This window comes from Phacochoerus africanus, chromosome 2, assembly GCF_016906955.1.
Source record: "Phacochoerus africanus isolate WHEZ1 chromosome 2, ROS_Pafr_v1, whole genome shotgun sequence".
NCBI lineage: Eukaryota > Metazoa > Chordata > Mammalia > Artiodactyla > Suidae > Phacochoerus > Phacochoerus africanus.
In genome coordinates, this window is record NC_062545.1 from 209,406,822 (window position 1) to 209,430,398 (window position 23,577).

At 41.0% G+C, this 23,577-nt stretch overlaps 1 protein-coding gene across 1 annotated transcript in view; it reads left to right on the forward strand.

The window, feature by feature from the left end:
- Positions 1-23,577, forward strand: part of TTC39B (tetratricopeptide repeat domain 39B) — a 146,355-nt gene that overhangs the window by 17,310 nt on the left and 105,468 nt on the right. The window contains 1 exon segment of the mRNA XM_047767628.1: positions 17,852-17,886. Coding sequence (XP_047623584.1) covers positions 17,852-17,886 — 35 coding nt within the window.

The window sequence follows — 23,577 nt, forward strand, 5'->3', positions numbered from 1 at the left end:
GTCATATAATTATGGATTGAAAAATATTCACCATTCTATGGACAAAATTATACTACCTTTTAAGCGCCCTTTTCAAAGTTTATTTACTGTTGGATTTCCTTTTCATGCACTGTTTTTTTTTTTTTTATAATTTTTTTATTTTCCCACTGTACAGCAAGGGGGTCAGGTTATCCTTACATGTATACATTACAATTACATTTTTTCCCCCACCCTTTCTTCTGTTGCAACATGAGTATCTAGACAAAGTTCTCAATGCTATTCAGCAGGATCTCCTTGTAAATCTATTCTAAGTTGTGTCTGATAAGCCCAAGCTCCCGATCCCTCCCACTCCCTCCCCCTCCCATCAGGCAGCCACAAGTCTCTTCTCCAAGTCCATGATTTTCTTTTCTGTGGAGATGTTCATTTGTGCTGGATATTAGATTCCAGTTATAAGTGATATCATATGGTATTAGTCTTTGTCTTTCTGGCTCATTTCACTCAGGATGAGATTCTCTAGTTCCATCCATGTTGCTGCAAATGGCATTATGTCATTCTTTTTGATGGCTGCGTAGTATTCCATTGTGTATATATACCACCTCTTCCGAATCCAATCCTCTGTCGATGGACATTTGGGTTGTTTCCATGTCCTGGCTATTGTGAATAGTGCTGCAATGAACATGCGGGTCATGCACTGTTTCTTTACACTCTTTATTATTATTCTTTTGTTGTCTCTTCTTTATTGACCTATAAGAGTTCTTTATGTATTAGGGATAATTTTTTTGCCTGTTTATGATGCCTCAAATACTTTCTCCTAGCCATTTGCTTTTCTTGCAACTTTTATATTTTTATGTAGCCAGATCTTTTACTTTTTTCTTTATGGTTTCTGGGTTTTATGTCTCATTTGGAAAGATTGTCCCTGTCTCAAGATTATAAAAAGTATTCTCCATATGTTCTTCTTTTGTTTTTTTTTATGTATTTATCTCTTTAATCTATCTAGAAATTTGCCTATGGGTTTAATTTCGCTTTTGTCCCGGTAGATAACCACATTCTTCAGCATCATTTATTAAATCACTCATTATTCTTTCTCCAATTTAAATTTTAAGTGAATCATAGAATGCATTCCTCTGTGTTCAGGCATCTATGTCTGCATTCTTTATTATGCTCTATTGATCAATATATGTGTATTTTCCTGTGCCATTTGCACAAATTTAATTTGGCAGGGAAAATCCTATGAAATGTTTTCCTTTCAGATAACTATAGAACTACTTGTCAGGTTCCACTGAAAATCTGTTGGGATGTTGATTGGCTGAATTCTCCCTATGTGAAAGGATTCTCATGGCATCAGGGATAGGAGCTCAGGCTATGGAGTCAGGCCTGTGTGTAAACCACTTATTAATTAGTTCTGGGATGATAATTGTACCGATTTTAGAGAATTGCTGTCTGCTTATATGAGACAATGTATTAAAATGCAAAGCATATGCTTGGTGTATAAAGGTACTAAAATTATTTATATGTTAATGGAGCTGATGTACTCAGTAACAGTTTTGTAGCTTATTAGTCAGAATAGCCTTTTCATTGACTTAAGACGCTGTAGGGTATGTGTATAACTACTCACACGTGCACATATACACATGCATGTAAACAAAAGTTCAGTCTACAGTGATGCTTACTGTATAAGGAACTGCATTAGTGCTCTTCTGGTTCCACGCATTTCTGTATTCATTCTTTTTTTTTTTTTCTTTTTATAGCTGCACCTGCAGTATATGGAAGTTCTGAGACAGGGCTGAATTGGAGCTTCAGATGTGGCCTATGGCATGGCCATGGCACCACTGGATTGAGGTGCCTCTGTGACCTACACTGCAGCTTGTGGCAATGCCAGATCCGTAACCCACCAAGGGAGGCCAGGGATTGAATCTACATCCTCATGTAGCCTATGCCAGGTTCTTAATCTGCTGAGCCACAACCGGAACTCCACTTTATTCATTCTTTCATGTAGTGTATCTGGTGCAGCTACTGTATGTAGGCCCCAGGCTTGGTGCTCAATGATATGCCTCATGCAGCCTGTGGCCTGGAGTGAAAACAGACATGAAACAAATAACCCACACACAACTTTGCACATGCGATATACAGCATGAATGGAAGTTAGGGTCTCTCGAGAACTTTGGTTCTGTTTGATGGAGTTCATTTTGTTAAACAGTTCAGTTTGTCGAAATCACCAAATTTGTTTCTCAGAAATGGTTTAAATGGTATTCATGAAAATGAATATAAATCACAGATTCTGAAGTTGGATTCTATGGGTTCAAATCCTCTTTCCATCACATGGATGCTTTGTGACCTTTGCCAGGTTACTTATCCTCTATGTGTCCCAGTTTCATCATTTGTAAACTGAGGCTAATACTAAGTTGCTTCAGAGGGTTGTTAGGAAGGACAAAGAAGTTTATATGTGTAGAAGTGTGTAGAGCAGTGCCTGACGTATAAGAAATGTTGTAGAAGTATTAGCTGCTATTATGACATCATCAGCATCCACACTTTATATGGAAATTTAATTTTTTTTGCCACACCCATGGCGTATGGATGTTCTCAGGCCAGGAATTGAATTCAAGCCACAGCTGTGACCTATGCCACAGTTGCAGCAATGCTGGATCCTTAACCCACTGTGCTGGGCTGGAAATTGAACCCAGTCTGCCACAGAGACTATGCTGGATCCTTAACCTACTGCACCACAGCAGAAACTCCAATAAGAAGTTTTTTTAGTAATTACTTTTTCTCATATTTCTTTTAGAAACCAGCCACATCAAGGTATACTTTACTTGTGATAAAATGCAACCATGTTAAGCGTGCTGATTAGATCTCATAAATGGGAGTTCCCGCTGTGGCACAATGGGATTGGTGGCATCTCTGGGGCACTGGGATGCAGGTTTGATCCCCAGCCTGGTACAGTGGGTTAAGGATCTGGTGTTGCTGCATCTGTGGCTTAGGTCCCAAATGTGTCTTGGATCTGATCCCTGGCCCAGGAACTCTGTATGCTGCGGGACAGCCGATAAGGAAAAAAAAGGTTTTATAAATATATACACCTATTTAACCACCACCATAATGAAGATAATTTAACATTTGCATCAGCCCCAAATGCATCTGTTTTCCTAGTACCCTTCTACAGTCATTTCAGTTCTTTTTAATGCATTTGTTTTATCAGAATTTTAGTATTTTTTAGCCTGTTTGGAATTTCTAATTCATTAGATTTTTTGATATATAATGTGTATTAAATTTGAGATACAGATTATACAATCTATTATGCTAATCCCCCTGGCAGCCTCTCCCTTCTGCTATTTTTGAGTAAGTTTCTATAGTATATGGCTTCATGTTAGAAAGAAAATGTTAATATTTCACATATGATGGGCTTGATTCAATTTGTCTCATAAAGTTTATTTCTCTACATAACACAAATGTGTAGGTATGCATTTAGCTTCTTGTTGAAAATTTCTTGATGTTGAGGGGGGAGTGGTGGTGGGAGTGGGGGAAAATTTAGTCTTCACAGGAATGAATATGTTGAAGTTTTAACCTTTTCTCTCTTAGACTCCCCCAAAAGAACAGGTTATAGTTCTCAGCATCTCTGCTTTGCTAGCATCTGTAATTCTCATGAGGGTATATATCCTGGGTGGGAAAAGTACTAGGAGGTCTAGTATTTGACATAAAACTTTCTCCTGCAGTAACAGTATGAAAGTAATTACTAGAGGTGACAGGAGTTCCCATTGTGGCTCAGCGGTAATGAACCTGACTAGTATCCATGAGGATGTGGGTTAGATACCTGGCCTTACTCAATGCGTTAAGGATCTGGCGTTGCCATGCACTGTGGTGAAGGTCGAAAATGTGGCTCGGATCCCCAGTTCCGGTGGCTGTGGTGTCAGCCAGCAGCTGTAGCTCTGATTTAACCCCTAGCCTGGTAACTTCCATGTGCCACAGGTGCAAGCCCTAAAAAGCAAAACAAAAAAAAAAAAAAAAAAAAATTAGAGCTGACATTATCAAGTACTTACTGTGGACCTGACACCATACTTAACCCTACATATGTCTCAGTTAATTCTCTCAACCCAAGTGTGGCATTATTATTATTCCCATTTTACAGTGATGAATATGAGTCTTAGAGAAGCTAGGTAACTTATCCAAAGCCACACATAGTTAAGAAGTGTTGGAGCTGATGGTGGGACTCTACACCCATGTCCTTAGCATTATTTTTTTTTCCTCTTGAATTTAAAGCTTGAAGGCTGTGGGTTTTTTTTTTTTTGTAAATAATTCCTACTTTTTTATAGATTTTTCATATCTCTTACTCTGTCCTCAAAACATCAGGTGAGGTAGGGAAGGAAATTCAATGCTTCATCCATTTATGCCGTGGTAAGCGAACTTTTTTTGTAAAAGGTCAAAAAGTAAATATTTTCAGCTTTGTAGACCCTGTGGTCTCAACTTGCAACTGTTCAGCTCTGTGGGTGTATTGGGAAATATAGAAATTGACAATTTGTAAATGGTTGAGAGAGGCAGTGTTCCAATAAGACTTTATTTACAAAGACAAGCCGTAGGCTGGATTTGACCCTTGGGTCATAGAGTGCCTACCGCTGTGGTGGTGGACTGTTCTCTTTGGGGACATCAGGACATGTGGGCTCAGGGAGGGGGTGCAGAAACAGGATTCCCTGGGAGAAGGGCTGTGCCCCATCTATTCCCCAGCCTTCTCCAGGCTACAGCCTGTATCGCCATTCATCAGGGCCTTTAGGAGATTCAGGTCCCAACAATAATAGTGATAATAACTGATGTTTTATCCTGGCTGCTCTGTTCTGTATGCTTTTCACACATGTCATTTAATCAGTAGACAAGCCAGTGTGATGGGAAACTGAGGCACAAAGAAGAAAAAGGCTTGTCCAAGGTCACAGAGCTGATGAGCGGTGAAATGGATTTGAACCCAGGGAGGCTGATTCTGAGTACGTGAGCTTAAGTCCTTTTACTTCACCTTTCCCACATTATGGGCTTACTTAGTTTGAGGTTACCTTTGAAGCCTTCCTCCTCAGAAGCTGCCTCTTCCCAGCACTGATATCAAGATGCAAGATTCTGTATTCTCTTTTAAGATGTTCACTTTGGAACAGAGCTACAAGCAAGGGAATGCTAACTGCTGTTTTTCTGTTACAGCTGAAAAGTTTGAGGGGACAAACAAGATGATGCAAGAAGTTTCTTTTTGCTCATCCTTAGGCTGCACTGCAGACTGTCAGCTCTAGAAACACTGTCATGATAACAAAACAAATTTTTGTTAAATACAGCATTAAATACATGATCTCAGCTAAACCTCAGAATAATGCTGTAAATCAAGCAGTATTATTCCCAGTGCACAGATGGGAAAACTGAGGCTCATCTATGAAGTGCTGGATAAGTTAATTAAATCTCCATGAGTCTTAGTTTCCTTATTTAGATATAATAATAGCCCTACCTTGTAGGGTCATTATGAAAATTCACTGGGTTAATACATGTTAAGGATTTAGAGCAGTGTTTGGCACTCAGTGGTGTTAACTCCTACTATTATTGCTATTATTATTATCAAAATATAATGGCAGTTATAATGGTAGAGATGAAATGTCCTTTTTATGATTGGTTGTGAATCGGAAATAAGCATCTAGGTGTCTAACAGCACCTAGGTGTTAATAAATAGAATTTGTGATTATTTATTCATGGGAAGAAGCTATAAGCTCTGTTCATTTTAATTTTAAAATGCTTCTATAGGAGCTCCCATTGTGGCTCAGTGATAATGAACCTAACTAGTATCCATAAGGACTTAGATTCAATCCCTGGCCTCTGCTCATTGGGTTAAGGACCTGATGTTGCCATGAGCTGTGGTGTAGGCTGGCAGATGCAGCTCCAATTCGACCCCTAGTCTGGGAACTTCCACATGTTGCAGGTGGGGCCCAGCCCTAAAAAAAACAAAACAGGAGTTCCCGTCGTGGCGCAGTGGTTAACGAATCCGACTAGGAACCATGAGGTTGCGGGTTCGGTCCCTGCCCTTGCTCAGTGGGTTAACGATCCGGCGTTGCCGTGAGCTGTGGTGTAGGTTGCAGACGCGGCTCGGATCCCGCGTTGCTGTGGCTCTGGCGTAGGCCGGTGGCTACAGCTCCGATTCAACCCCTAGCCTGGGAACCTCCATATGCCGCGGGAGCGGCCCAAGAAATAGCAACAACAACAACAATAACAACAACAAAAAAGAAAAAAAACAAAACAAAACACCCCCCCCCCCCCCCGCAAAAAAAACCTTCTAGTCATGGTTTCAAAATTAAACATTTTAAAAGATTAAAACTTAGGCCCTCGGTTCTGTTTGTTGCTGTTTGTGTAAAATTAGTCTCCTCCAAAAACAGTATGCCCTAGATAATCCTCTGTTTACTATAGATTAGGTAGAGCTGGCACTACAGCACAGGAGTGCTTGACATATTAAGTGTTTGCCAAGGTTCATTTTACAATCATAAAAATAGAAGCTCAGGACTATGTACAAGGGGGTAAGATAATTTGCTCGTTTATGTTAAATTCAACAATACACAATTGTGAAAAAACATGTTTTGCAAATATATTTTATTTCATTTTATTTTATTTTACTTTTTAGGGCTGCACCTGAGGCATATGGAGGTTCCCAGGCTAGGGGTCGAATTGGAGCACCAGCTGCCAGCCTATGCCACAGCCATGGCAATGCCAGATCGGAGCTGAGTCAGCATCCTACATCACAGCTCATGACAGTGCCAGATCCTTAACCCACTGAGCGAGGCCAGGGATCGAACCTGCATCCTCATGGATGGTAGTCAGAATCGTTTCCGCTGAGCCACGATGGGAATGCCTCTATTTATTTATTTATTTATTTTTATGTATACACTTTATTACACACTGTAGCTTGCTGTGCACATTTTATGTTTGTACATGCCCATCCCTTTCTATTATAATGACAATTTAAAGGATTGTTCAATGTCAGCTTTGACTATATGTGATTGTTTTCTTTTGAGTACTGACCTTAGAACCTAACCCCTGTGTTAAGGGGCCACTCAATTCCATATTATAATGAAATGCAGAAAGGAAACTCTTTCCCCCTTCATAAAGTGAACTGTTTCATTTTTAAAAAAATACACTTTTCTCTGGGTTAGTGCTCAACAAATGCTGTCCAGTTCAGTTGTTGTTTGTGAGAGTGACACCTGGTGGTTCTTTTTAATTATCATGGTTTCTCTGTGCTTGGCTGGAAGTTCTTAGAAATTCCAAAGAACCCTTGTGTCAGCTGCTTTGCCTGGTACTTAACACACTAGGTGGCTTTTGAGGATGGAGTTAGTAAAACGGATAGGGCTTTGAAAGCCCAGCACTCTGTATAGATGCAGTCCTGCAGAATGCTGGCCTTTCCCAAGGGATTTTATTTTAGTGCCTGTGATAGACAAACAGCTGCCTTATTAGGGAGGATTTGTATTTAACTCAGGGAATTTAGGACTTTGAGTAAGGGTTGGTATCCATGCCAATCTCCCTGCTTGACTCATGAGTAAGCTAGAGCCCCATGAGGTTGAGTGTGTTGGCCAAGGTCACGCTTTGTTGGCCAATGTCACTGCTCCCCAGTGAACCGAGGTCCTGGGCTCTGTGCCCATAAGTTGTGTTTATCATGTTGGGTAACCCTCTTGAGTTGAAAGAATCTGGGCATTAAAGGATAGGAGATGGAGGCTTTTTTTTTTTTTCTTTGTCTGTTTAGGGCCGAAGTTGTATATGGTGAACCTATTTTGAGTTGGACCTTTATTTATTTATTTATTTTATTGTGGCTCCACAGACAGCATATGGAAGTTCCCAGGCTAGGGGTCAAGTCAGAGCTGCAGCTGCTGGTCTACACCACAGCCACAGCAATGCCAGATCCCAATTGCATCTGAGACCTATATCACGGCTCACGCGATGTGGGTTCCTTAGCCCACTGAGGGAGGCCAGGGATTGAATCTGCATCCTCATGGATACTGGTGGGGTTCTTAACCCGCTCAGCCACAACAGGAACTCTGAGTTGGACCTTTGTATGCATTATCTCACTAGTGTATTGACAGCAGTTTGGGGAGGTGGTTGAAATCCGCATTGCTAAGAGTCTGCAAAGTATAAAAGTACCGTGTTGGGTTACAAGGCACATTCACAAGGAGTATGATGGCCCTTGATTTCAGCCAGGGAGTTAAGATAAGCTGTTGAAAAAATCAGTAGAGGAGGATTCACAGGGCTAGACCTCCCTAGGGTTGGGGTAGAGTTGAAACTCAGACCCAGATAGGTTTAACTTTCTGGCCTAAATTTATGTTTTCCATTGTCCTTTGTTGGAAATGTACTACATTTCTACTCTAATGTTGAGCAGATATTTCAATAAAACTTAACTTGCCAACATGTAATAGTGGCTTATTAAAAATGTGTTCAATTTACTTGTGTGTGCAAAGTAATCTTTCCTAATGAAGTGACTGTTACTCTACCTCCTTTTCTATTGTCAGGCCTGTGATTTTTGGTAAATATGAAGCTTTAAAAAGTTCAGAAATTATGAGGTAATATTGGAGCACATCATGAGCATGAGTGAAACTAGAGAACTTGGAGAATGTGTGAAATTATTTTCACTCTCAAATGATGAAATGTTTAAAATAAAATTTCTAAGGTGCAGATTTTTTTTCTTTTGGCAGCTGATTTTTACTGTTTGTATTATTTGAAATTTAAAAACCCTACCTTTAAATAATGTTTGAAAACTTCCAATTTTTTGGTAAACATATCCAAAAAATTAGATTTTCAAACCTGAGCAGATTTGGAAGATGAACTCTGTGTCACACTTCTTTGGTCTACCATTTTTGAGAATTATGTTCATAATGTTGGGAGGGTCACATTTTGTGCATTGCAAGGGCCAGATGAGGACTCAGAGTGTGAGTGGTCTCTAGTACATGAGCCCCTCGTTGCTTTCCTTCTCTTTGATTAAGAGCTCTGTGGGTTAGTTGAGTTTTGATGTTAATCCTTAAAGGGGAATTGTGAGTGGTGTTTGCATCCTTTAGCCCCACTGATGGGGATACTGAGGCTGAGTTTTACATTTGGCTCCCGAGGGTCTCAGAGCACTGATGTTCCCTCCTACAATATGAAATTTAAAAAAATGAAGCAATAAAATATAACTGGTGAGGAGTTCCCTGGTGGTGCAGTGGGTTAAGGATCCAGTGTTGTTATTGCTGTGGCTCAGGTCACAGCTATGGTGTGGATTTGATCCCTGGCCTGGGAACTTCTGCATGCCATGGGTGTGGCCCCAAAAATGAAAAATAAAAAAATTAAAATAAAACTGGTGTTAGACCTTGGATCCAGTTGCGGAGTTTAAAGTCTCCAGAAGGCCATGGATGGCAGATGTGAGCAGAGTGAAAAATTATCCCTGACACATGAGCTCAGGGCACATATATTAAAACATTCTTTGCCTTTTCTCTAAAAGTCACTTCATGGGTGTATGATAAAGGCGGATTTTTAAATTAATCCCGATTTAGAAAAATCAATACTTTATATTGAAGTCATAGTAGGGGATGATATGACTTAAGTTTATGCATTTCTCATAGCTAGTAATGCCTTTTTCCTTTTATGTGTGAAAAGATTTATATCCAAAGGAGAAATGCTCCTGGTATGTCAGTAAATAATAATAAACTGTAACAACTGATGGCAGTCTGGTTTCCCATTTTGGACCTCTTAATGGACCAGTGATGAATGCCATGTGGAGGAGTGTTTGCAGTTCCTAGGACCCTCATACCCATGGCTCTTAATCCCTGAGTTGGTCCTGCAGGAGGCTGGGGCATCCTCTTCATGTCTCATCTCCTCGGGAATAGTACAGATGTGCCCCAGAGCCAGGTATAGAATCTGTGACTTATCAGAGTTCTCAGCAGCCCTGGGGTTCTTTGAATCCATGGTACCAAACATACAGCTTCATTGGTCAAGAGAATAGAATGTTGGGGAAAAGCTCCAGTGGGAAGGGTCTGGTAAGATGGGATGGGAAATGGTTCTCATTGAGGAGGAAGGTGTGGACAGAGCCTTGGCAAACCTTATCACCGTGTTGTCCTAAAGAACAGCAGTTAAATGAGAACATGATAGTTTCAGCTCACAGCCCCATTGAGGACATCCACATGAGAGAGGGAAAAGTGGAGGAAGAGGCGAAGGAGGAAGATGAAGAGGAGAAGGAGGAAAAGGAGAAGGTAAGGGGAGAAAGGTAGAGGCCATAGAGAAGTGATTTGACATTTTGGATTTGCAGTACCTACTTTCAATTTTTATCCGATTCCTTCCGACTTCCTCTTCCTTCTCGGAGTCGTAGTTGCCACATGTTCCTTTCCATACCACAAAGTGAATTAAAATTCAAGCAGGGAGGCCCAAAACACTTGTAAATCTATTTGCTCTCTTTGGAAATTAATAGAGATTTTAAATTATTGCTGTTAGTAATGTATTTTAGCTTTATTCTTTGTGTCTCCCCCTTAGGGATAAAAATAATGTAAACATCTTCATACTTAGTTACTGTATTATTTAAGATTCTTAAATGAACAAATATTTATTAAGAACCCGTGGTCACTTGGAGTTCCCGATGTGACACAACAGGATTGGTGGTATCTTGGGAGCACTGGGACATAGGTTTGAACCTTGGCCCTGCGGTGTGGTTTTAGGATCCGGTGTTGCCACAGCTGAGGCTTAGGTTACAACTGTGGCTCAGATATGATCCCTGGCCTGGGAACTCCATATGCTTAGGGTGGCCGAAAAAGAAAGAAAGAAGGAGGGAAGGAAACAAAGAAAGAAGGAAAGAAAGAAGGAAGGAGGGAAGGAAGGAAGGAAAGAAAGAAAGGAAGGAAGGAAGGAGAGAGAGGGAGAGAGAGAGGAAGGAAGAAAGAAAGAGAACCCATGGTCATTTAAATGTACTTGCATGCATTTTTGCTACTCAGAGTATTGCAAAGCTAACAAATTCAGAGGAAAGTTGTTTAGAAAATCTTAGCAGTTGATGCAACACCCCCATCCCCTTTCCTCGCTTCTGGCCTGTTTCCATGGCCAGGACCCTCTATCCCTCTGGAGGCCAGGGGTTGGTTTCAGGCTCCCCACCCAGCAGAGAGCAGGCTGTGGAGTGCAAACTGGCACCTGGAAGGTTCCCCCAGGAAATCTTACACCTAACAGGGTTAGCCTATTTGCCAAATTGCAAAATGAAACTCCTCAAAGTAAGGACCTTCCATCTCAAGACAAGTGTGCTCACTCGGCCAGTCAGCCGCTTGTGTGCTAAGAGTCTTTGAAGTGCAGCATACTGTGTTGGATTATAAAGTGGATTCAGAAGGAGTAGGACGGCCCTTGACTCCAGCCAGGGAGTCAAGATAGGCTCTTGAAAAAGTCAGGTATCATATTGAGGCCATGTATGCTTAGGAGCCAGGTGTGGCTCAAGTAAATCTTTATTATACTTATGCCCAAGGGTAGTAGCTCCTCAAAGTTGGCCTTGGCATGAAATTGGGGGTGGAAAATGCAGTAGCCTTTAAGGACAGAACTAAATGCCAGTGCTTTCCTATGAACACATCTTATGGGTCAGCAGCATGAACTTTCCTGTCTTACTTAAACTGGATGGACTCTGGATGCTTCTTTAATTGTATGTATTTCACCTAGAGTCCACATGGTGGGTGTCCTCAGTACTGGGAGGCTTGAGGGAAACCAGCTCTGGTAATTACTAGGGCAATGAAAACTAACTCTGGTGAAGCATTGGGAAGTCGATGGTGAGTTTGGAGAAGCAAAGAGACCAGAGGTGGAAAAATTTAGTTATGCTCCATGAGGAATGTGTGTGGGGATATTTAGTGCTGGGTGGGAGAGTATTAACTAGGAGTTCCCTGCAGATTATGTGCTAAACCTAGCAGTCCTGATGGGAACCCATGGGGGAAAGGAGCTCCCTGAGGTAGCAGCAGGAAAGGGATTGATTTGAGTTGGGTGTTGGGACCTAGAGAGATAGGTATGTGGTGTGGGAGGTATGAACATTCTCCTGACTTCTGGACCTTTTACCCCCCACCTCCCCATGCAGAACCCACACCAGTTTTCCCAAGGAGCTGGGAAAGTATATTTTCAGGTACCCAGGGATGTTACAACAGCAAGAGTGTGTTGTCACTTTTTTTTTTTTTTTTGTAAATCAACTGTACTATTAATTAAAAAAAATTTTTTTGGAGTTCCCATCATGGCGCAGTGGTTAACGAATCCGACTAGGAACCATGAGGTTGTGGGTTCGATCCCTGCCCTTGCTCAGTGGGTTAACGATCCTGCATTGCTGTGGCTCTGGTGTAGGCTGGCAGCTACAGCTCCGATTAGACCCCTAGCCTGGGAAACTCCACATGCCACGGGAGCGGCCCAAGAAATGGCAAAAAGACAAAAAAAAAAAATTTTTTTTTTGAGTACTCAGTAGCTCCTTTTAGTTTTAATTTTATTTATTTATTTTATTTCCCTAATACATTTTTTTTCTACTGTACAGCATGGTGACCCTGTTACACATACATGTATACATTCTTTTTGCTCACAGTATCATGCTCCATCATAAGTGACTAGACATAGTTTCCTGTGCTACACAGCAGGATCTCACTGCTAATCCATTCCAAAGGCAATAGTCTGCATCTGTTAACCCCAAGCTCCCCAACCACCCCACTGCCTCTCCTTCCCCCTCCCCCTTGGCAACCACAAGTTTATTCTTCAAGTCTATGATTTTCTTTTCTGTGGAAGCATTCATTTGTGCCATATATTAGATTCCAGATATAAGTGATATCATATGGTATTTGTCTTTCTCTTTCTGACTTACTTCACTCAGGATGAGAGTCTCTAGTTCCAACCATGTTGCTGCAAATGGCATTATTTTGTTCTTTTTATGGCTGAGTAGTATTCCATTGTGTATATATACCACATCTTCCTAGTCCAACATCTGTCGAAGGACATTTTGGGTTGTTTCCATGTCTTGGCTATTGTGAATAGTGCTGCAATGAACATGTGGGTGCATGTGTCTTTTATAAGGGAAGTTTTGTCCGGATATTTGCCCAAGAGTGGGATTGCTGGGTCATATGGTAGTTCTATGTTTTTGTCACTGTTAATGTTCAATATAATTTCCAAAAGTTAGAAATATGACTCCCATAAAGCTTTAAAGTGAACGCGTCAAAATTTTATTTAACCCATCAGTGAGAGAACCAGTGAGGTGGTAAACTGAATCACAAGGTATTTGTGGACCTGCGTATTCATAGGCTTAAAACAAAAACAATATTAGCTTAAGATTGCTAGGCTATACATAAAACTGGATCATGTCCTCCAGAGCCATAAAACTATCATCTTTGGGGTTTTCCCACCCTTCTTAAATATGCAAGTTAACACGCAATCTCACAGTGTCTGGGTTCCAATCTGATAGCAAATAGCAAAGTCAAGGACAAAGACATTCTCTTAGATCATTAAATAATTCTTGGGAGGATTTGTGCAACAATCTGCTGGAGAGAAACGCTGCCCACGCCTCGCCCACCCCCTCTCTAGTTTTGTGCAACTGCCTTACCTCCAAGTTTTGGAAGGCGTTTTTTTTTGTTTGTTTTTTTGTTTTTTTTTTTGTCTTTTGTCTTTTGTCTTTTCTAGGGCCACACCCTTGGCATATGGAGGTTCCCAGGCTAATAGGAGCTGTAGCAGCCAGCCTACACAAGAGCCACAGCAACTCGGGATCCGAGCGGTGTCTTCGACCTACGCGACAGCTCAGGGCAATGCCGCCAGATCCTTAACCCACTGAGCAAGGGCAGGGGCCGAACCCAAAATCCCATGGTTCCTAGTCGGATTTGTTAACCACTGAGCCATGACGGGAACTCCTGGATGGTTTTTATTAACATAAAAAAATCCTTTAGAGTTAAAGAAATCTGAGATTGAGTCTCAGTTCCTTAACTGGCCAGCTATATAATACTGGGCAGGTAATTACCTGAGACTGGATTTACTTGCTGCAAGTTGGGAGGAGCAAATGAGGTAGCTTTTGTAAACTGCCTGGTACATGATGGATACTGATTAAATTTTAGTTCTTATCTTTACCTTTACATTTTGAAAATATTTTATCTTTTATATTTACCTATTTTTATTATAGTTGATTTACAATGTTGTGCCAATTTCTGCTGTACAGCAAAGTGACACATTCATACATATATATATATATATATATATACATTCCTCTTCTTATATTATTGTCCATCATGGTCTATCCCAAGAGATTGGATATAGTTCTTGGTGCTATATAGTAGGACCTCACTGTTTATCCATTCTAAATTTACTTTTCATTTTTTTTAAGTGAAAAAAATTCACCTTTTGTCTGCCTTTCGGAGACAAAATTGTCTTCGTTCTCCTTTCTTCTTCCCTCCCTCCCTTCCTCCCTCCCTCTCTTTCTTTCTTTCTTATCGCTGATTTATTAGAATAATATCCTAGAACTCCGGTGGATTTTCTGCATTACTAATAGAGGCATTCTATTAAATTTTTATTACTCATCTAAATGGAAAAAAATAGACTTTTCATTTTTTTGGCCAGAGTGTGCAGCTCTTTAATGTCAGATGTCAGTTCTCAGGGATTGAACCCCAGGCCACAGTGGTGAGGGCACCCAGTCTCAACCACTGTACCACCAGGGAACTCCCCACAAAAGTAGATTTTAACATTCTTTTTTAATTAAAAAAGTTTTCCCGTTTATTGAGATATAATTAACATATAACCTTGTGTAAGTTGAAGGTATACAACTTAGTGGTTTGACGTATGTATATATTGTGAAATGATTACCATAATAAGGTTAGTTAACACATCCATCACCTCTCAATGTTACATTTTTTTGCAGTGAGGATGTTTAAGATCCACTCTCTTAGCAACTTTCAAATATACAATGCAGTGTTGTTAACTATGGTCACCGTGTTGTACAGTATGCTTTATTTAGAGAACCCTCTGCAGGTGACAAGATGGAGAGATGTTACTTAAGTGAAGATGATTTCTTACTGGATAGTCTTTAGTTTTTCTGAGGGTGGGGGTGTGGGTATTACATGTTTAAGTGGAAATATTAGCCTTGTCTCCTTTTATTTATTTATTTATTTGTTGTCTTTTTGCCATTTTCTTGGGCCGCTCCCTTGGCATATGGAGGTTCCCAGGCTAGGGGTCCAATTGGAGCTGTGGCCACCAGCCTACACCAGAGCCATGGCAATGTGGGATCCGAGCCACGCGTCTGCAACCTATACCACAGCTCACGGCAATGCTGGATCGTTAACCCACTGAGCAAGGGCAGGGATTGAACCCGCAACCTCATGGTTCCTAGTCGGATTTGTTAGCCACTGAGCCACGATGGGAACTCCAGCCTTGTGTCCTTTTAAAAGGAGAGCTGCCTTCCTCGGTTACCCTTTCTGAAGTGTACTCTGTAGGTATCTCAGTGTCTACTGTGTGCCACGCCCCAGGTGGACATTTATAAGGACGGGGATGGATGCCTGGGAGCTACCAGGAGCATGCTCTCTGCATCCCCCTTCCTGTAAAGGTCAGTCCAGCGGGGATTAGCGGCAAGGCCTGAGGACTGTAAGCTCCTGTCTGGCACAGGCACCTGGTCATCACAGCCAGATCTACGTTGTGGGAGCACATAGCCTCTTGTCTTCTCTACAGCCACTCACATGATAAAGCAGTATGCTGGCACATGGGACACTGAGCTGTGATTCAAATGACAAAATCTATACCAAGAGCCTCTTCAGCATTTTGATTTAGAAAAAGGAGTGTTTTCCTAGTTAGAATTTTTGTTTTTTTCTTTTTTTTGGCCGTCCCAGGGCACAAGAAGTTCCTGGGCCAAGGGGATCAGATCCAAGCCACAGTTGTGACTTATGGTGCAGCTGAGGTCCTTAACCCACTGTGACTAGCTGGGCATGGCACCTGTGTCCTAGTGCTGTAGAAATGCTGCTGATCCCTTAGCATCGCAGTGGGAAATCCTAGATTTTTTATATAGGCCAGAGAAACATCCTTTTACTTTTGGCTGAAGAGCTTTTGCTTTAGGACCAGCTCATTTCTTTTCCAGTAGCTGGTTTATGAGCTTCTGATTTTGCTCTAGTCACTAATCTCTGGAGAGTGAAGAATAAGATGGAAATGCCCTTGACTTTATCCCCACGTAAAGAGTGTGATATTAATGTTGATCTGTAGGTCAGGGATTCCAAATTCTAAACTCAGTTCTGTCACTACCTATAATGCCATTTCTTCTTTTTTGTACGTGCACATTTTTTTTCCCCTTTCCTGCCTGGATGCAGAATCATGCAGCATAGCGTACACATGATTCAGTGTTAATGGTCACACAGGGAAAAACTCTAACCCTCTTACCTCATTTCTGAATCATAGCTCTAAATGAGGTGATAGGATCGGGGCCCTGATGGTCCAGGCTCACTTCATTCATTAGGCAACGTGTATCTGGTGAGCAATGACTCTGTGATTTCTCTGCAAACAGGGGAAGTAAGATCCTGCCCTGATGGAGATAGATTGTAACCAAGTAAACAAATAAAATGATTAGAGACTGATAAGTATTACGAATCAAAGAAATCAGATGATGGGAAACTCTAAGTAAGCTGCTATTCTTAGTAATTTTAATTAGGGTTATCAGAGGCTCTCTCTCTGAGGAGGTAGCTTGCTGAGATGTGAATGGAGGGATGAAAAGGAGTCAGTCATAGGAAGAGTTGGATGAAGAACATTATAGGAAAGAGAGACAATGCAGAGAGGGGTAGGCTGAGTTTGGCTTGGGAAAGGAACAGAAGGACAGATGTGTGCCTGAAGTGGAGTGAGCAAGGGGGCCAGTTGGTGGAGACGGTGTCAGAAGCTGGGTCATTTAGGGGCATCAAAGATCATAGGAAAGAATTTGGGTTTATTCCAAGTATAATGGAAAGCTTTTAAAGAGGCTAAAGCAGTGGAATGGTATGAGTTTATCACAAGGAGAGAAAGAAAAGAACAACTGCAGCTGTTACTTGAAGAGTTGAATGGTGGGTGTCAAGTGTGGGAGCAGGGAGACCGGTGAGGTCCTTGTGCTTGGTGGTGGTGATGGTGGCAAGGATGTGAGAGAAGGATGCTTTGAGGATTTGACTTGGTTACAGGGGGTCCCAAACATCTGGGTGAGGAGCTTAGATTTGATTTTTGCAGTTGTGAGGGAGTGTTGTGTATGTGTGAGTTTGTGAGTGAGTGTATGTGTGTTTGTACGTGTGTGTGTGACTGTGAGTTTATGGGTGAGATTGTACATGTGAGTCAGTGTGTATGAGTGTGGGATACATGTGTGGATTTTTGGGTGGATGTGAGTATATGTGTGTGTGTGTGTTTGGGTGTTTCTCTTCTTGCTGCTTTTGAACAAGCCAGTGGCATGAAGAAAAGCCTGTCCTATATGATGCAGATAAAAGGCTGGTAGCAGGGACACTTCCTGGGAGGGTAATGGAGTTAGATGTGACATGAAGGCCCAGAGGTGCTAACTTGTTAGCTGTGGAGAAAGAGATTGAATTGGCAAGTCTTGTTATTAGTTTTACCCTGTTTATGGTTAAATGAGACTGAGGAGTAGAGACTCCATTAAAGGTGTTACATTCTCTTCAAAGTAGCCCATTTTATTGCTAGCAGGGTATGTTATTAGTCTTAATTATTAAAAAAAAGAAATTAAAACTCAAATTCCTATGCTTGCTTTCTCTGAAATAAATGGAAAGCGGAATGATTCTACTGTGGCCCAGCAGAACTGTTCCTGCTCTGCCCCTGTATGTACACACACACACACACACACACACACACACACACACACACACACTCACACACCCACCCACCCCTTCTCTTTTATACTTAAAGTTCTTGATTCTTGAGAAACTCACTGTATTTTTTGTTTTCCCTCCAGGACATCTTTGAAGATGCCTTGGAAACTCTCTCTATGTAAGTAGTAACATAATTTAAAAAGTATGTGGTAAAGGAAAAGTGATGATTTTCTTATATAAGATGTAAATATTTCATTCTCATTTTTTTTTGTGAGTAGTGAGTATTAGAAAAATCTACTTCTCTATAATTTAACAGGATGTGATTAGACTTAAGAAAGGATCTATTTAAATTACTACCAAATATATTTTTGAGTATTATTTCTTGTAACATTCAAAGTAAAATAAAAGAAAAAAATGCCTCCCAACAAATCAAATTTTATTTGTTTATAGTTTACCCTTTTATTTCTTGTCCATATTTATTTACATGGCTGGCCTCATGTTGTACGTTTTTGCTTTTGGTTTGCATTTAACTTTATTATAAGCATTTCCTATAAGCTTATAATAGTCATGTTATGATTTCAAATGACATCATATTAGGTCAAGTGCTTTTTGTAATTATTTTAAATGACATCATATTAGGCCAAGTGAAACAGCACAGTTTACTTATCCATTTCTCTGTTATTAGACATTTAGGTTTTTACTGGTTTAAAAACTTAATGCTAAGTAATGAATATTTTAATGTGTATAGCTTTGTCATAGTTTTGAATTATCTCTAAAGGTTAACATCAATTGATGTGAGATTATTAGATTTAAATGAATGAATATTTTTATTGCTCTTTATATGATATTTTTCAAGTTGCCTTTCTGTATTAGTCAGCTCAGGCAGCCATAACAAAATACCAGAAACTGGGTGGCTTAAACAACAGAAATTTGTTTTCTCAGTTCTGGAGCCTGGAAGTTAGACATCAGGGTGCCAGCGTGTATAGGTTCTGGTGAGAGCTCTCTGCCTGGTTTATAGACAGCCACCTTCTCATTGCATCTTCATGTGGCAGAGAGGGAGCAAGCCCTCTGGGGTCTCGTCTTATAAGGTATTAGTTAGGCATGAGGACCACTCCACTCTCAGGACCTGATCTAAACCTAATTGCCTCCTAAAGGCATCATCTCCACATACCATCGTACTGGGGATCAGGGCTCCAACGTGTCAATTTTGAGGGGACACAATTCAGTCCATAGCACTTTCAAAAGAATTTTATTAGTGTACATGGTGACCGATGGTATGTAGGTGAAGTGGTTTAATATGTAGCCTCAGGGAGTTCCCGTTGTGGCTCAGTGGGTTAAGAATCTGACATAGTATCTATGAAGATGTGGGTTCTGTCCCTGCCTGGCCTTGCTCAGGGGGTTAAGGATCCAGCATTGCCACAAGCTGTGTTGCAAGTTGCAGCTGATGCTCAGATCTTGAGTTGCTGTGGCTGTGGTATAGGCTGGCAGCTACAGCTGCAATTCGATTTCTACCCCGTGAGCTTCCATATACCATGGGTATGGCCAAAATAAAATAAAATAAAATAAAATAAAATATAGCCTTAGAGTTCCCCCTGTGGCACAATGGGATGGCTGGTGTCTCTGCAGCACCAAGATGCAGGTTTAGTACAGTGGGTTAAGGAATCTGGTCTTTAATCTCAAGGTCACAACAACTATGTGATCCCTGGGAACTTCATGTGCCAAAGGGTGGCCAAAAAAAAGGAAAAAAAATAGCCCCATCATTCCTAGGTATTATTTGAAACTGTGTTGCTACTTAAATGATACCTAATTGCTTGGTTTTTAAAAAATTTTCTTATTATCATTGTTTAGTCTATCTCATCCTTTTAAAATGAATTTTAGTCTTTTTTTCTCAATTTTTCTTCTACATACTTAATCTTTCTTTTTTCTTTTTTTGTCATTTCTAGGGCCGCACACCTGGCATATGGAGGTTCCCAGGCAGGGTGTCTTATCGGAGCTGTAGCCACTGGCCTACTCCAGAGCCACAGCAACTCGGGATCTGAGCTGCTTCTATGACCTACACCACAGCTCATGGCAACGCTGGATCCTTAACCCACTGAGCGAGGCCAGGGATCGAACCTGCAACCTCATTGTTCCCAGTCGGATTTGTTAACTAACCACTGTGCCACGATGGAACTCCCTCTTACATACTTATTAACTTTAGAATATAAATACATCTTCATCTTTTGTCCTGGTTGCTACAGATATTTTCCTAGTTGCTATTTTTCTGTACGTTAATGTTGCAAATTTTTATATTTTTCAAAAGTTTTAGAGTTCATGTTGTTGAATGTGTATGTGATTAAAAAAACTTAATTTGAAAATTTGAAAAACCTTTTTTGTTGTGCAATAGTTTCAGATTTACAGAACTATCGTGAAGGTAGTACAGAGAGTCCTCTAGCTCACACCATTTTCCCTGTGATTCATTTCTTACATTAGAATGATATATTCATCACAATTAACAATATGTCATGGATGCATTTTTTAACTGAAGTCTGTAGATAGTTCATTCAGATTTCTTTAGTTTTTATCTAGCATCCTTTTTCTGTTCCAGGATCCCATTTAGGACTTCTCCTTAGTCATCCTATCTCCTTAGGCTTCTCTTTAAAAAAAAAATGCATTTAATTTAATTTAGTTGGATTTAATTATTTATTTTTTTTGGCTGTGCCCATGGCATGTGGAAGTTCCCAGGCCAGGGATTGAACCTGCGCCACGGCAGTGACCTGATCCACAGATGTGCCAACACTGGATCCTTGACTGCTTGGCCACCAGGGAACTCCCAGGCTCCTCTTAATTGTGACAGTTTCTCAGACTTTGCTTTTTTTTGATGACTTTGACAGTTTTGAGTATTGGTCAGGTGTTTTGTGGAATGTCCCTCACTTGGGATTTGCCTGTTTTTTTTCCCTCACGATTAGACTGAGATCATGTGTTATAGGAGGAAGACCACAGATATAAAGTACCATTTTCATCACATTATGTCCTCCTGGCTTACTACTGTTGATGCTAAACTTGATCAGTTGGCTTGAGATAGCGTTTGTCAGGTCTTTTCACTATAAAGTTACTCCTTCCTCCCCTTCCCTTTTCACACTGTACTCTTTGGAAGATCACCTGCTTATGTATTACTTAAGATTACTTTTAAGGTGAGTGCATTCTCTGCCATCCAAAAATCTTACGGTTATTCAGCTCTGCTCCTGCTGCTCTACTCTGAGTGTTGGAATGAAGAGAACTTGAGTTACATAGCAGACTGAAGTCTAGGAGATGGAAAAGAATCAGCCTGTGGGACTGGTGACTGGAATTCTCCAGTGAAGGCATAGCAGTTCCCAGTGGGAAGCTAGAACCCCAGACACACACCAGAAAGGGTTTTAGTTCTTAGAGATGAAAACAGGTCAGACACGTAATTGATGTGACTGATGGGTGGCACACGTTAAAACTTGTGTTTCTTTGAGGTTTCATTGGCTGCATTAGACTGGCAGTAGCTTTACCTTTGGGTCTGAAAGGTACTGTCAGCAATTTCTAACATTATTAGTTTAAAAAAATTCAAATTATAGGGAAACAAACAAAAATCTCTTGAACTTGACTTCGGTTTCTGGTTTTCCTTGTAAAGAGCTTGGAAGTTGTCACTCCAACCTAATAACAATTAAAGAACTAGACAGACTTGAAAAATCCACAGGTACAGGGCAAACAACTGCCTCCAAGATTGGAGGGACAGAGAGGCAAATTCAGAGAGTCATGGCATATCAGAGGGGAAGACAATGCAGGAGCAGGAAAGCCTCAGCTGTGATCAGTGAATTGCCGGAGGCTCAGCATGAACTTTTCTAGGAGCTGAGAAACATGTGGGGACCCTGTCATATGAAGGTGCCCCTCACCCCCATGTGCAATTTATCTCCAGAAGCTCCACCAGAATCCCACAGTAAATAGAGGAAAAAAATCCCTTTGGGCTTTCTACAGAGTGAGGAGAAAAGGAACCAAAACACGCCACAGTTTCAGTAAACTATTACAAGTAACCAGGGGAGTGTAGTTAACCAGAGCCTAGTTGGAGCTGGATAACTGCAGCCCACTCAGGCCATCCTGCCCCACCTAAGCAGGAGAAAAACTGAGAAACAGTTGAGAAGTTCCCAGTCCAGAGGCACAGGCTCCCTAAGAGACTGAGATCTAATCACAGAACTTGGGAATGGTTCCCATCCCCAACACCTCACCACCATGTGACTACAGGCCTATTTACAGTTCCTTTTTATCCTGTATGTCATATTTAACTGTTAATATTACAAGGCAAACCAATAGGCAGAAAACACAGTTGGAAGAGACAGAGCAAGCATCAAAACCAGACATGGTGAGGCGTGGGAATTTAAAACAACTATGGTTAACATGCTAAGGGCTCTATGGATCAAGTGGAGAGCCTGCAGGTAGAGATGGACAATGTAAGCAGAAAGATGGAAATCACAAGAAAGAAAATGGTAAAGGGAGTTACTACTGTGGTGCAACAGGAATGGTGGTGTCTCTGGAGCACTGGGACACAGGTTCAATCCTCGGCCCAGCACAATGGGTTGAGGATCTGCACTGCTACAGTTGCAGTGTGGGTCACAGCTGCGGGTTGGACCTGATTTCTGGCCTGGGAACTCCATATGCTGTGGGGCAGCTTTATAAAGAAAAAACAAGAAGAAAATGCTAAAGAAAAAATAAAGTCCTAAAAATAAAAACCATTGTAACAGAAATGAAAAATGCCTTTGATAGACTTATTAGACTGGACATGGCTGATCAAAGACTCCCTGAGCTACAGGCTATAGCAATAGAATTCCCAGAAACAAAAAGCAAAGAGACCAAAGACTACAAAAAGCAGAACAGAGAATCTAAGAACTGTTAGACAGCTACAACAGGAATCACATGTGGAATGGGAACACCATGAGAAGAAAGAAAGAAACAGAAAAAATAATTGTAATAATAATGACCTGAGAATTTCCTCAGCTAATATTAGATACCAAAACAGAGATCCAGGAAGCTCAGAGAATACCAAGCAGGATAAATTAAAAACATTAAAAAAAAATCCCCTCGGTATATCATCTTCAAAATATGGAAAATCAAAGATAAAGAAAAAATCTGGAAAGGAGCCAGAGGATAAAAGCTCCTTACCTATAGAGGAGCAAAAATAAGATGACTTCCAACTTCTCAGAAACCAGGCAAGCAAAAAAAAATGAAATGAAATGTTTGGGTTGAGAGAATAAAACTGCTAACATAGAATTCTGCTCTCTCTGAAATTATCTTCAGAGGTAAAGGAGAAATGGAGTTCCTTTGTGGTGTAACAGGTTAAGTATCCGGTGTTTTCACTGCAGTGGCCTGGGTTGCTGCTTTGGTGCAGGTTCAGTCCCTGACCTGGGAACTCCCACAAGCTGCAGGTGTGGCCAGGAAAAAAAAAAAAAAGTAAAGGCAAAATAAAGACTTTCTCAGGTGAGCACAAATTGAAGGAATTTGTTGTCTGTAGATCTGCCTTGTAAGAAGTACTAAAAGAAGTTCTGGAGTTCCTGTCGTGGTGCAGTGGTTAACGAATCCGACTAGGACCCATGAGGTTGCAGGTTTGATCCCTGGCCTCGCTCAGTGGGTTAAGGATCCGGTGTTGCCATGAGCTGTGGTGTGGGTAACAGACGCTGCTTGGATCCTGCTTTGCTGTGGCTGTGGAGTAGACCGGTGGCTGCAGCTCCGATTGGATCCCTAGCCTGGGAACCTCCATGTGCTGCAGGTGTGGCCCTAGAAAAGCCGAAAAAAAAAAAAAGTTCTGTATAGGGATGGAAAATAATGGGGGTCAGAACCTCATATCCACATAAAGAACATCAAAGAAGAAGAA